A 13,613-nucleotide genomic window follows, 5' to 3' on the forward strand; every position below is an offset into this window, starting at 1 on the left:
CAGCCGGTGCGCGGCGGGACGGACGGCCCGCTTGCAGAGGCACCGCGCGTGCTCGCGGTGCGGAGCAGACACGGCGCGGACCGGCCCCTAGAACAAGTCTGACGAAAACGGGACGGTGCATCGCCGCTGACATCATCCATGCGAGCAACACACTTTGTTGTCACGGCTTTGGTATTAACAAGTGCAATGCTATCTGGGTATGAGAGCCTGAGTAGAGCGTGTGCTCATCTTGCGCCTAAGAAAAAAACACTAGTCTACGCGCACTTTCAGTCAGGTAGCCTTGACAGACCTCTGAACTCCACAGAGCTAAGAAAAGGTGGCAAGCATAGTCAGAAACGTCCGGTGAATTTTGTAATATGCAGTCCACCAAACTGGAGAAATGGATCGCATTGACAAAGACGCTTAAGATACGGGTTTTGATTGAATTTGGATTCAGCTTTGCATTGACTTCTGGTTTTTAGATAGCTGGCAATACATTTCTAATGCGTCCTTGAACCGTAATCGATGTTAGTCTCAAATGCTTGACAACGGGGTACCATTCCAGATGTTGCGGGAATACTAATCTGCAAAACAATCCAGCTGTACCAGAACGGCGCGTCCCGGTACTCTTAACCCGATGCCTGAAATTGAACAGCACTTTAAGGAGAAATCAGCCCTAACACACATCTACCCCTAGTCCTTGTCTCACCCCACCCCCTTCCCATATCAGAGCCAGAGGCGCCGTCTCCGCGTCTCAAAAACGGAATTGCATGAGGCGTATCCGCAACACAAGTGCGCCCACGCACATTTTAACAAGTGACGCGCAAGGACAACATCCCGCGAAGAGCACGCTTCGCAGATGCAGGCCGGCTGGACGTATCCAACCGACACGGCAGTGGGGGAATTATGAGCAGACTCGGCGAAAGGTGGCGCGGGTGAGTGGGATCACTCAACCACGCCGCGGGCGTGTACGAATCGCGGGCACCAGGTCTCCACAGGGGGCGAGCAAGCCGGAGGTGGCCACAGCTCGGCCCCAGCACAGCACAGCACTGCCAACCCTCCTGTGCCTGTGGTCGCTGAGTCCTGATAACACGTATCAGTCCGCAGATTGTGCCTAGTCAGCGTGCGTTTGCTGCTTCCCTGCTGTCCTCGCACCAATGGGCAGGAGATCTGAGGACACATGTGTGAGCACTGACTGAGACTGCCGGAAGGCGTGGGACAACCGCGCAACAGCAGCCGCCTGCAAAATCATCGCAGTTCAACTACGAATAAATGCCCAAATGTTCTAAAAAATTAAGCATCTATTTTATCGCAAACGTATAACGAATGGGCAGTTCGGCGAGGACAAAAAAAGGGTCATGAGGTAAAAGGAGACAAATATGGAGGGCAATGGTAGTTATGAATGAGTAACTGGAGGGTAATGAGAAGGACAGCTCATGAGGCGATGGTTAATGACAGGGTTTTTCCGGATGGTGGATGGTCGGCGGCCCTGGCTACCCCTGACAAATGGTAGATCAAACTGGTCGATCTTCCTGTAAAGGGTGATCGAAGGTTATCACTCACCTACCGGGAATAACACTAAGATTTTAGCCCTGATACGGTGGTAAATACGAAGCGATAACCACCCTGTGAATGGTTAAGAAACCTCTGTGTGTCTCAAACAGCGTGCTGTGACTTTACTTGCCCGCAAATGTTGAAAAAGTTCATGCGTAACAACATGATCTACCGTTCAAACGCGCCATCACATCCTCAGTTCTGAATTATATAACTATCATCGCTACTCGTCCACCCCAAATCTTCCGCTGGAGAGCAGTCGGATTATTTCATGCAGACAATGGGGCCTTTTGTCGAAAGCCGACTTCAATGACAATTCGTGGTCGCGGTATCAAATGTATTGTCCATAGCAGACATGTGATGTTTTCCCAGTTGTCAGTAAGTCGCGAAGCATAACATTCTGGGACATGGCCCGGTAAGTTTATCCTTGAACGAAGACGTGATGAACCAGCGACGAAAATCTTGTGAGCATTATTGCACTGCGGGATCGAAAAGGCAAAGCTGGTAAAAAATTCATGTTTGGTGGAATGCGGATGAAAATTTAATGCACTAGAATTAATCGCAAGCTATGGAGTGCGTAACTTGACACTATTCTGCGCATTCTGTGTGGTAAATGTGGTTGTAAGTTATATGCCTCAAGAATGGCAAAGGATTAACGAAACATCGACGAAATACCACTAACGAGACGGGAATGTAGTTCAGTTTGGGATTTTCCGCAACTTGCTTTTTCCTTTGTTCTTAAACGAGCACAGTCCAGAAAGCAAGCAATTAGCACGCAAGATCGAAGGTACATCTCGGAAAATAACAACGAAGTTTCTGTTGTTGTCGTGGATCATTATTCACACGCACACGCACACGCATATGCACGCACACATACGTACATGCATATATATATATATATATATATATATATATATATATATATATATATAAGCAATCAATATCGCATGACATGTATATATATAGATAGATAGATATATATATATATATATATATATATATATATATATATATATATATATATATATATATATATATATATATATATATACAAACATGCATGCATCGTTGGGTTTAAGCTTCTGTCCTGTACGCATATGGGTGGGTGTCACATGGCCTTAACTTTAAGGGCGCACAGCTTAGGCTATCTTAAAGTCAGGATTATATAAATACTGAGTTTGCTGTTAAAACAACACAGCTACCGAGTGACCGTCTTGTTAACCTGGACTCGATCTCTTTTCTTTTGTTAAGTATTCTTCTTCTCGTCTGTAAATGGACTTGTCATGAGCAATGTGCACAAGTATTTCCACCATTTTACTCTAAAGCTCTGATTTACTATGCCGGGAGGCACTGACGACGGCCAAGAGAAGTGCGTTGCCAGATGCACCACAATACCATAAAAGATGCTGCCGTCATTGACTCACCGATTCTATTTGTATGCTGCCGCCACAAATGTAAGGTCGTGTTCATATCTCGACTGCTTAGTACAAAACGGTGAAAATAATGGAAATTATGACTTAAGAGTTCGGACTGAATTTTGATTTTTATTGCCAGTTCATTAAAAATGGTGAGTTGGTCAAAGTTCAGAACCGGTTCGGTCCAAATCCGCATATGTCGCACGTCTGTCAGACCAGCTCGCATCCAATCATGTGGATTGAGCTGGGTCGTATGGTTTGCTGGATTGATCAACTTTGTTTCATCCTGGTGAATAGCCTGCAATCGAGATGCCAGACAATGAGATAAGATGAAGCGGGTAAAGGCTGAGTCCAGTTAGTGCTAGTAAGCAGGGATCACCGTTTCCATCAAGACCGCACGTATGGCGAAAATCCCGTTATGTAATATCTGCTGCGAAGAAGATTACACTCTAAGATAGCGTAACCGGTTGATTTTGTGCAAGGCACAATCCAGCTCAGGCCTCCTTCAGTTTACCAGGAAACGGTCATTCAGTAAAGATTCGTCAACTTCATACCTGGAGCAGCACTGCAGTGTAGAAAAACACTAACGCGAAACTTTAGAGGAGACTTCGATGCCGGGCACCTGTCCGACTGAATGGTCCATTATCGCCATTCCGAGCGTTCCTTCCATCTTTGAACGTGTACACTGGTTTTTTCCCCTCAAACAAATTTAAGAAACAACGAATACTTCGAAGGAGCTTCAGAGCGTAAACTGAGAAGCTCGCCCCTCTTGCGAAGCACGCCAATGCCTGGCGCCTTTCCGCGGGTGTCCGATGGCCGCTCGATGGGATTGTGGTATGTCCGGCGGCGGCACACGCGAGCGGGTCACGGGACAGCCGGGGGACGCCGCGGAGCTCATCCTCGGATCGGGTTTCCGCCGCGGCCGCAGGCGGGTGGCGACAGGCCGGGTCAGGCTACCGCCGGCGGATCGGGGCCGGGTGCCGCAGCGCTCACCGCCGCCGATTCGCCAGCGGCGATGACGCCGTGATGACCTCGTGATGACCCCGGAGGCCGTCGCGAGCGCCCGAGCATGAGCGGACACCGCTCTGGTTCTTCGAAAAGCACTGGTAACTACAGACTAGTGGCCGTGAATAGTGGCAGGCTCTGGAGTAGTGGTCTGGCTTGTACGTGATGCGTGTCCCCAATGAAATCCATTACGTTCAGCCCGGTCAATCTCATCGTTTTCTCTGTTGTCGTCAATTTGAGTTTGTAGGCGAAGACCTAGAACCAGTTAAGTGAACACTTGGTGAATTTTTACGTAGTCTGGCTCCTAACCACCTTGCCTGGGTGCCGACATACAGAACAGTCTGCTGACGATCTTTTAGTTCGAATTTGGTCACTTTTAAGACTTATTTCGAATATTTTGAATGGACGGATTTCTGGAACTAGAGCTCACGTTTATCAGTGCCTGTTTTGTGACCCTGGCCCATATCGTTCGATCGGGCAATTCCGTGTCAACGGCAGAATTCGGCGGCGCAAACTTACTGTGCCTCACCGCTCGGCATGGTCCGTCCTGCCCTCTGACGTCACCTGACCTCTAGCACGGCCGTTGCCAGGGGCCCTAGGCTATACCTGTCAAAGACAAATAGCGAGAGCCTACAGGGACCCGACCGCATCCAGGCACGGGCGCGTGGCTCGGAAGGCAGGCGTTTTGATCAGCTTAACTTTCGGGACGGACTTTCAAAACGGATGTGTATTTTTTACCATGTTTTCATTGTTATCACAGTTAAGCTAATATGCATGTGTTTATTCCAAAACTGCGATCCAAACTTGCTAAAATTATTGCTCTACGCGTTCACGCAATGGATGTTTTGGACACTCAAAACTCCACATGTTTTTGTGACTGGAGCCTAGTAGTCTAATGCGTAAAAGCTACTGACCAGTGGTCTGCCTTCCTTGATCTGCTTCACTTCATCGGAGTTCTTACGACAATCTGCTGCACCTCAAGCTCTACAAAATTTTGTTCGACCTACCGCAGTCGGACACAAACCTCACGAAACGGTTTGATTTTAGATTATTTTAGCCAGGCCAACTTGGCTGTCGTTAATGTTATGCCAAGATGGCTGTATCAGTAACCGATATCAACAATAGCATACGTGATCGAAGGCCAAACTGGCCAATGAAGTCTCTACGTTGGCCTGGAAAATATATGGCCAGGTGTTTTTCATCAAACTGGCTAACTGGCATTGCGGCGATGCTCTATGCCACGCGTTTCCATTGCTAGACCGTGCGATAGCTCTATCTGAAACGTGCTCCGTTCCTTTTTTCGTCCGTCTACGTGGCCCACCTTCCACTTGATTTCCGTCCATTATTTCCCGCATTCGACGCGGCCAGTTGATCCTCAAGCAGACGCGGTGGCTCTGGAGACTCACACAAAGATCACCATTCTGGTGTATGACTGCGCCATTCATCACAACATTCTACTGCATAGTGATATATATCATAAATATATATATACATATATATATATATATATATATATATATATATATATATATATATATATACCTATATGTGAGCACTCCACGGAATGGAACAATCCATAAATTCGGGATCCATGCGCGGGCCGGATTAGACCGGACAAGAAATTTCCATCAAAACACGGACAAAGAACGGACTGGATTTTCAACGTTACCAGCTCACACAGACTGAGATGATTAAAAACCTATCAAGTTGAAATTATCTCAAAATGGGCCCTGAAACAATCAGAGGAGACATCAACCGAGACAAAGACATTTAAACCGATGACATACAGCAGCTTAAATTCCTAGTAATGTACAAATGTTGGGCTGCATAGGATATAGTTCATTCTGATCAACAGATTACATTGGTAAGTTCATATGAGTGACACTCGTACATGCTGCTTTGGAACATCAGAACTCGCATTCATTTTGAGGTAACTTAAATGTTTTTCAGTCTTCTAACCTGTCTTTTAAAAATAAAACAACCATCTTGTAGCACTGAACGTCATCGAACAACGATTCTTCCTGATCTCTTCAGCAATCCATTTTATCCCAGTGATCATATACCATATGTACTATACACCATCTACACACCCACCAACACCCACACCCGCACATATATATATATATATATATATATATATATATATATATATGTATATATATATATGTATATATATATATGTGCATGTGATATATATATATATATATATATATATATACCATTTTCCCCGGTACAAAAAGGTGGCATTGCATTTCAGTGATGACATATTTTGCAGGAGCATGATAGAACGCACGGTAGAACGGTTGGTTGGAACGGTTGGTAGAACGCACACCTTCGAATGCGATATATTGCATCAATGGATCCATTTCCAGCTTTATCTCAGATGAAAGATTATTGCATCCTCAAAGATTATCCCCCCCCCCCCCCGTATGAATGTTTCCCAAAGAGTGAACATGTCCTTTAAAACTAATGATCTGAGGTACCGCTGACACCCAGAAGTAAGCTGCTTGATGCGAGTTAGGCATTGTTTCCATCCAGCAAAACGATTGGTGTCAAATAGGTACTCATTGATTTGTGTCTATCTCAACAAGCACAACTTGGGTGTAAATAATGCATTTAAAAGCATGTGGCTTCTTGCAATGATTTTGAAGGTCCACAACACTTAACGCAAAAAGTCAGGAAATTAACGTGAGTGAACGTGCCACCCACAATAGTCTATTCATACCCCAAACAAATATTTGGGATGTATTCGCTGCGTATCAAGAATGTTCTTGTCTATGGTGAGCCACGTATAATCTTTGCTGGGCGTGTACGCAGCGTGACTCGTTTTTGGCTTACATCTTCGTAACCGTCGTGACAAATACCGCATGCAAAAACACCGTAATTGGTTTTTCAGGTACATTGAGTGCTCGTAAGAATGAGAACTGCAAATTATGTTCTTTGTGACGCATGATGCACATTTGCATCACTCGAACTCAGTCTTAGGCACAGAAATTGACTTGTTCATGATTGAATCTATTGCGTGTCTGAATCGTATTTTTTCATTGACTCTGTTGTCGCTTCTGTTTTACTCCGATCGAGTCGCACGACAAGATTCTGGGTGCGGTTTAAGTACTTCGGTTAGCTCTATACCCAAAAGCATTTTAATGATTTTGTGAAAATATCAAAACAGCTGCTGATACCATTTGGAAGATTTGAAAATAGTTTAAATCTGGTGCAACTGTTGACACTTTTTTCCAGCGATACTTCGCGTAAACAGTGTAATACCCCACCTGCGGGGAATGTGTATGGTGCCTCCGCATTTTGGTCATATCAGAGTCGCAGCAACGTTTACCGATGACGACTAACGAATTACTCAGATAGCATTAACTACTCTTTAATTGTGACAGTGAGCTGTTTGCATTATCAGAGGATGATTGAACTTGCACCATGGACACAAATATATATAAATAAAAGTAACCAAATATATATATATATATATATATATATATATATATATATATACATAAGGCTTTAATAAGTAAACATTTCTAATGAAATGCTATATATGATTAAGTCTTATATATTATATAAAAAAATAAACTAAAATGAAGGGTATAAAATATTATAAATGAAATATCATTAAATATTATAGCATATGTAAGTATCATGCAATATTAAAAAAGATAACAAAAATTCAAATAAAAAATAAGGTTTTGTTTATTCCCCAGTTTCGGTGGCATTGTTCCACACTACATCTGTGATACAGACATGTACACTTTGTTTTATTTGCAAATATTATAGCATTTAAATAGAACGCTTCACGCCACGAGATGTAAACCAAGCAAAACTAACACCATGATAAGCTAGCATTTTTAAGGCCTGAGATTCCTTTGCCATGAGAGGAAAGATCAGTCTGGTAAGTGGTCTCTGCTCTGATCTGGTATAAAAACAGGTAATTTTAAACCTGTCTTGCCTCCCTGCTTTGTGCATGTGTTACGAAATTATATTGCCGTCGCAACTATGTGCTGCAATTGATGTGACATCAGTTCTGACCAGATTTTTTACATCTACTGATCACTCCACCCTATAGCTTTCAACAACAGGAAACATTCCCTTAATATATTTGTTATGGCATTATTATCAGATATCTAAGACCTTTGCATGTCATATTCATGCAAAGTCCTGTTGCCCACAGCACTGGGCGAAGAATGAGTGAGTGCAAGGGAATTGAAGATTTCACATCAATCACTACGACACACAGACAGGGTATCAAGGAAAGATAGCAAACAGAGGAATGTCTTCGGGTGCTGCTGCACTGAGGATTCATGGGAGTTCTCTCAGATGCACCTCAAGGTTGGAACGCTCTTCACAAAAATATTTTAAGCGCTCGTGGTCGCTGCACGCAAATGAGGCAGTGAACGAGCTGTTTGAAAACCATTTTCCTACCTGCTGTGCTTTTGCTTTTTGTCCCTGCTCTGCACATATGAAAGGCCTGCTGACCCACTGTACTGGCAATGAACCAGCTGTTTCGCAAGTGAGTTGAAAATGAGCATGCATTTTTATAAAGCTATGCTGAGGTGTGGGGCAGTTTGTGATCTCCTGAGCTTTCCATGGCCGGCGCGCGTCTGGCCGCAGGAGTATGACCACCAGCTGCACCGCTGGCCTGTCTGGTTCTGGTCGGCTCAGTCCGCCGGGAATCAGCAGTAGCTATCCTGTCCTGTTTCACCAACGCGCTTTACCAGCGCGTGGTGGGCCCATCGAGCTGGAGTAGCTGGTGAGCCCCACCGATGGCAGCTAGCTGCCGCCCCCGCCGCCGCCGCCGCCGCCTCCACCACCTACCCGACCGGCTGTCGGTCGCCCGTCGCCTTGGTGGCGGTGCAGTGGTGTTAGACTGCTGCTGCCACTGCCCCCCCCCCCCCCCGGACCTGGTGTGCGGCGCCCGAAAGACCTACGCGGTGTGCTAAAGCCTGCCGCGCGACCACCTCGTTCCGTTGAAGGCGAAGGTGGACTCGAAGTGTGCTGGCGTCTGCGTAGACCTCGGCCGGCGAGCGTAGTGTCTTCCATCCGTTCGTCGAGCGCCGCACATCCGTTGCCGCGGCTCAGTGTCACGACCGGGCTGGTGAAAGTGCTCGCACGGAACAATATTATGTGTGACGAAGACGGACTGGTGGCTCATAGCGCCCGCCAGCACGGGCTGCTGCGTAGACGCCGGGAGCCAGCGGACTGTTGCATGAACGGTCATAAGACCACCGCGGTGAATGAGGAGCTGGCTGACCGTTCCTTGCTGTGTGATCCTTATCGATGGTGTTGGAATGTGCTCCAAACAGTTGGTGTAATGTTTCGTTCAGAAACGCTCTTCACCAACTTGCGTTTTGGGCTTGTCGAGTATTTTATGCGGACGTTTTCACTGCGCTGAGCTGAGGATCAGCACACCCATGGATTAGGCAAAAAGTTGGTATCTTACACTGCTGAGTGCATCAGTAGACAGGGCCTCAGGAATAAGAGGGGAGGGGACGGGAGGAGAGCAAGGGCCAGGGGTCTTAGCCCCAAATGTAAGAACATGTAGCATGACCACTATGGACGTTGACTGTAAATGAATAATCGAGAAGGGCTGCCCGCCATCCATCCTGATAACTCGGCAGCACATTGCAGTAGATATGCTCCTTTTCGCTTGAAAAAAAACGCGTTGTACTGCAGCCACGCGGTGCGAATGGGCATTGCTCAGTGACCACCGGTGGGTGCGCAGTTGTGTCGGTGCACAGTGCGGGGTTCTGTAGTCGATTTCCGCAACCGCTGACCAATTGCGGTAGTGTTCGTCTGCGACTCTCTGTGACATTGTTATCAGGTCTGGTGGTGACCAAGCCCAAGGTCTGATTGGATGACTGTGGACACTGAGAAACGTAACATAGCACGATCAGTTTTGAATGCTATTCACATTCATGATGTGTACGTGTCCCTGTGATTCTGGCCATATTCGAGCATCTATTATGATTCCTAGCGTGCATGTACCTATCTTATTACCGGGATTCAGTAGTGTTCTTCAACCACTACCGTACTTTTTACCAAAACGTTTGTTTCCATTTAAACGCGTGATTTCACAATGCATCATCATTTTAATATTCACTTGATTTGATGTGATCTTGGGCTGGGTGAGTTTTGAATGCGGTCAACAGTCATGCCACTGCATTAGCACCTCTTTTTTAAAGATGTAATCCAAAACCTTATGGATGGATTTCTGGGATCAGACCTCACGCTGCGCCGCGCTTGCTGTGCGAGCTCTGACTCCCACCATGCCACTGCGCAATTCCATGTCAACAACACATTTGGCTGGAAAAAAGTTTGACGTGCTGCCGTGCTCGGCACAGTACGTCCTCTCTAACCTCACCTCACCTTCTGCGTTGTCGCTGCTAGCAGCCTCAGACCACACCTGTCGAGGTGAAATAGCGAGCGCCAAAGCCGACCCGAACTCAGCCCGCCGCGGGTGGGCGGATCAGAATGCAAACTCTCTAACCAACTGTGCCTTCGGTGCGGGCTAATTGAAATAGCCGATGGAGGGTCAGTTTGTATTTCAAAACTCCGTGGCACGCTGTCTGTTTTCAAAGCATACAAGCAACCTGTGTTGCAGCTCTAAAATGCAGTGTCACCGGGGTTAAATGCCATTGCTGGCAAGATTACGAGGAATGGTAGCGATGCTCTGATAAAATAGGGTATTAAATCATAAGATAATTTATTTACCCTAGAGAGAATGGGAGCTCTTGCTTTCCATAGCAACGTATCTGAGTGGAACTCATTCATATCAAGTTTTCAGCGCGATCATTTCATCGGAAAATATGTTAGTGGAATAGGTGGTTGAGTTACGTTCAATGTAGCGTGCTATGTGTGGCTAAGAACTGAAATCACTACATGCTGCATGTTTAAATGTGCTTTTCTGAGTTGATGCCTTATTTGAACATTAAAGGACTCTTTAGTGATGATTTCCTATTGATTTATTTTCGATCCGTTCAACCCATGTGAGCTGGCAAATTGGAAAATCCGGTCCAGCCCTGATCCGTAATTTGCTAGTTATTTCTGATTCGGTCCAATCCAGCGTTCAAAATGACTTACAACCCGCGGATTTATCTTATCTGTTAGGACGTGAGACTAACAGATACACACATGAAGTGTCTTCCATCAGGTAAGATGCTCGTTTTACTTGTTCAGAAGGCGTATTAGATGGGCGTCTTCCTGCGCTTGTGAAGTGGGTACCACTGAAACTTTCGGGAAACACGCATAGATATCTTGCACTTAACGTGAACTCCGAAAATTCTAGGTGATGTGCTCATGTTTGTCCCTGCAATGTGGTGGAACTTGTGAAGTATTGGATAACATAGTTGTGAATTGAGGGATGTTTTATAAGATGAGGAGCCTTGTTTGTTCCGATGTTTATGCAACTTTACACTCCCGACAGGCAAGTAGCCGTGCTAAGTAAACTGACTGCACAATATCATTCCAATGGAAAGGAAAAAATGACAACAATTTCGGACACTTAATGTAACCAAATGACCTTTGGAAGTTTCAAAAGATCCTAATGTGGAAGCAGATTGTCACAGATTCGATCGGAACATTTCTCTTGCAATTCGTTGTGGGCGTCGACGGGCGTTTAAACTACCTGTTATGCTTGTCCACAACAATGGAGAGAGAGCAAGAGCAAGAGCAAGAGCAAGAGCGAGAACAAGAGCAAGAGCGAGGGAGAGGGAGAGAGAGAGGGGGAGAGGGAGAGGGAGAGAGAGAGAGAGGGAGAGACAGAGAGAGGAAAAGAGGGAGAGAAAGAGACGTTAATGATATCGTCCGTAGTTACAGTAAAACGGCAGTGTTATCTCACGGAGAGTTAATTGTTGTTTGTGCGCTCCTGTTTTATGTTCTGACCTTTATTGCTGCCGACATGACGCGAAGAACTAATAATCGCTCTCGCTTTTGAGAAAAGATAAAGGATTTATCGGAAACGTTGCACTACGAATATATCCAATGACACATTTGTCTTGGTTGGCTACATTCAACCTGATAGACGATTCGAAAAGAAACCTTCGAAAGATGAAAAAGTCTAACCGGAAGTTATTCAAAGCACCGTTCCTGCTCTTACTGGTCTATGGAAACGCGGATAAAGATATAAAGGTAAAGATACATCAATGTACATGTTGCGTTCTTACAGTTATCTAAGCCATGCTTTGTAAAAGTTAGCACGATTAGTCTCGGTGATGAACCATCAGAGGATTTTCGGACAGGCGATAACACTGCGTTTGCCAATAAAGGTACAACTTCCACCATCGTGCCATGGCAGATCTTATGATAAACCTAGCTCAACGAGTACATATACCGTAATAACAGCATTTCCTAAACTAAGGCCCCTAGGAGGGATTGAACGCTAAGCACGGCACGTTGTCCACGTTTCTACAGTACGCGCCGAGCCGTTACCGAGCACTCACCGAGAAATACGGATCCAGAACGGGCTGCTTTTCGTCATCCTCACTTTGTCGTCCCAGGCCGACCATAGTGCTCGGTCTTCGGATCGTAGCACCAGCGGTTCGCTCGCTTGACACAGCACGGCCCCACGCCAGTCGTCGCGACACCGCGGCGCGGCGCCCTGGGCCACTGGTGTCGGTCGGACCAACTAAAGCTTCTGGTTCACATGCGGCAGTGGTCGCGGCGCTACAAAACTGCCTTCTCACCAGACGCGTACGCGGTGCGGGAGGTGCGCCGCGCCCGCAAGTCGTCCGCACATGCACGTGTCGCTGAAAGTCCAAAGGGGTTTGTTTAGAACGCTCGCTATCTTACGGCTCATTGTGTAACATCACATGGACTTTGACGGTGTTTGCTTTCTGTCTTGTGTACGCAATGGTTGGCCTGCACACACAGCTCTCACGCTCACAGCTCTCACGCGAGCTGTAATAGCTGACCAGACCACTTACCTTCCGACCGTCTAAGAGCAAGAGCTTGAGCCACTCCACACGCGCATCACCGCACTGACATCCACTGCAGTCGGGCACCGCCTGAGGTCGACTGACCTGGACCGAGGCCGGTCCGCACGCTCTGCGAATGGTAGTCGACCCTATACCCATGCGGTGACGCCCGCGGCAGGGCCCGGGTCCGCCTTGACGAAGGCTGACTGCGGTGGTCCCAGACATGCCTGCACCTGGGAATAATGGTCCATCCATTCGCCTCACTATATTAAATGTTAAGTGTTGCCAAAATAAGAGCTCTCAGCTGTCAAAAACTATCAGGCATCTACATGATGATCACCATCTTGAGGTGACAAAACGAGCATAGTCGAGCAAGTCTTTGGGTTGATCTGGACTACAGACACAAGTTTTCAATCCGCCAACCTGCAACATCTGACCTGCAGGAACCCTCGGCTTTTGGCACGGTTGTGGGCTAGGCTTGGAAAGGTTTTGTAAGTCAAACGTTTTAACAGGTAAAATGATGATCTGTTTTGCTATTACTTAACATAATCCCTATCAAAATGTCAGAGAGGGCCTGCCAAGCACAATACAAGTATCAAAAAATAATTTTCACTTCTACATTTATAACATCAGCAACAAGAAAACACATAGCAGGCTTAACACCAGTTTACCGGGTCACATAAACTTGACCACTTGAGGACAAACATTTTATTGAAAAACTCAAGAATAACAACCCTGACTT

At 46.2% G+C, this 13,613-nt stretch overlaps 1 protein-coding gene across 1 annotated transcript in view; it reads right to left on the reverse strand.

Moving 5' to 3' along the window:
* Positions 1 to 12,569, reverse strand: part of w (eye pigment precursor family transporter white) — a 93,849-nt gene extending 81,280 nt beyond the window's left edge. The window contains exon 1 of the mRNA XM_037233250.1: positions 12,398 to 12,569. Within this exon, the coding sequence (XP_037089145.1) occupies positions 12,398 to 12,463 (66 nt within the window). The 5' untranslated portion in view covers positions 12,464 to 12,569. The remainder of the gene's footprint in view (positions 1 to 12,397) is intronic.
* Positions 12,570 to 13,613: the final 1,044 nt, after the last annotated feature.

The sequence above is a fragment of the Pollicipes pollicipes genome, unplaced genomic scaffold (genome assembly GCF_011947565.3).
Source record: "Pollicipes pollicipes isolate AB1234 unplaced genomic scaffold, Ppol_2.1 Scaffold_7231;HRSCAF=8579_pilon_pilon_pilon, whole genome shotgun sequence".
In the NCBI taxonomy this organism is placed as follows: Eukaryota; Metazoa; Arthropoda; class Thecostraca; order Pollicipedomorpha; family Pollicipedidae; genus Pollicipes; species Pollicipes pollicipes.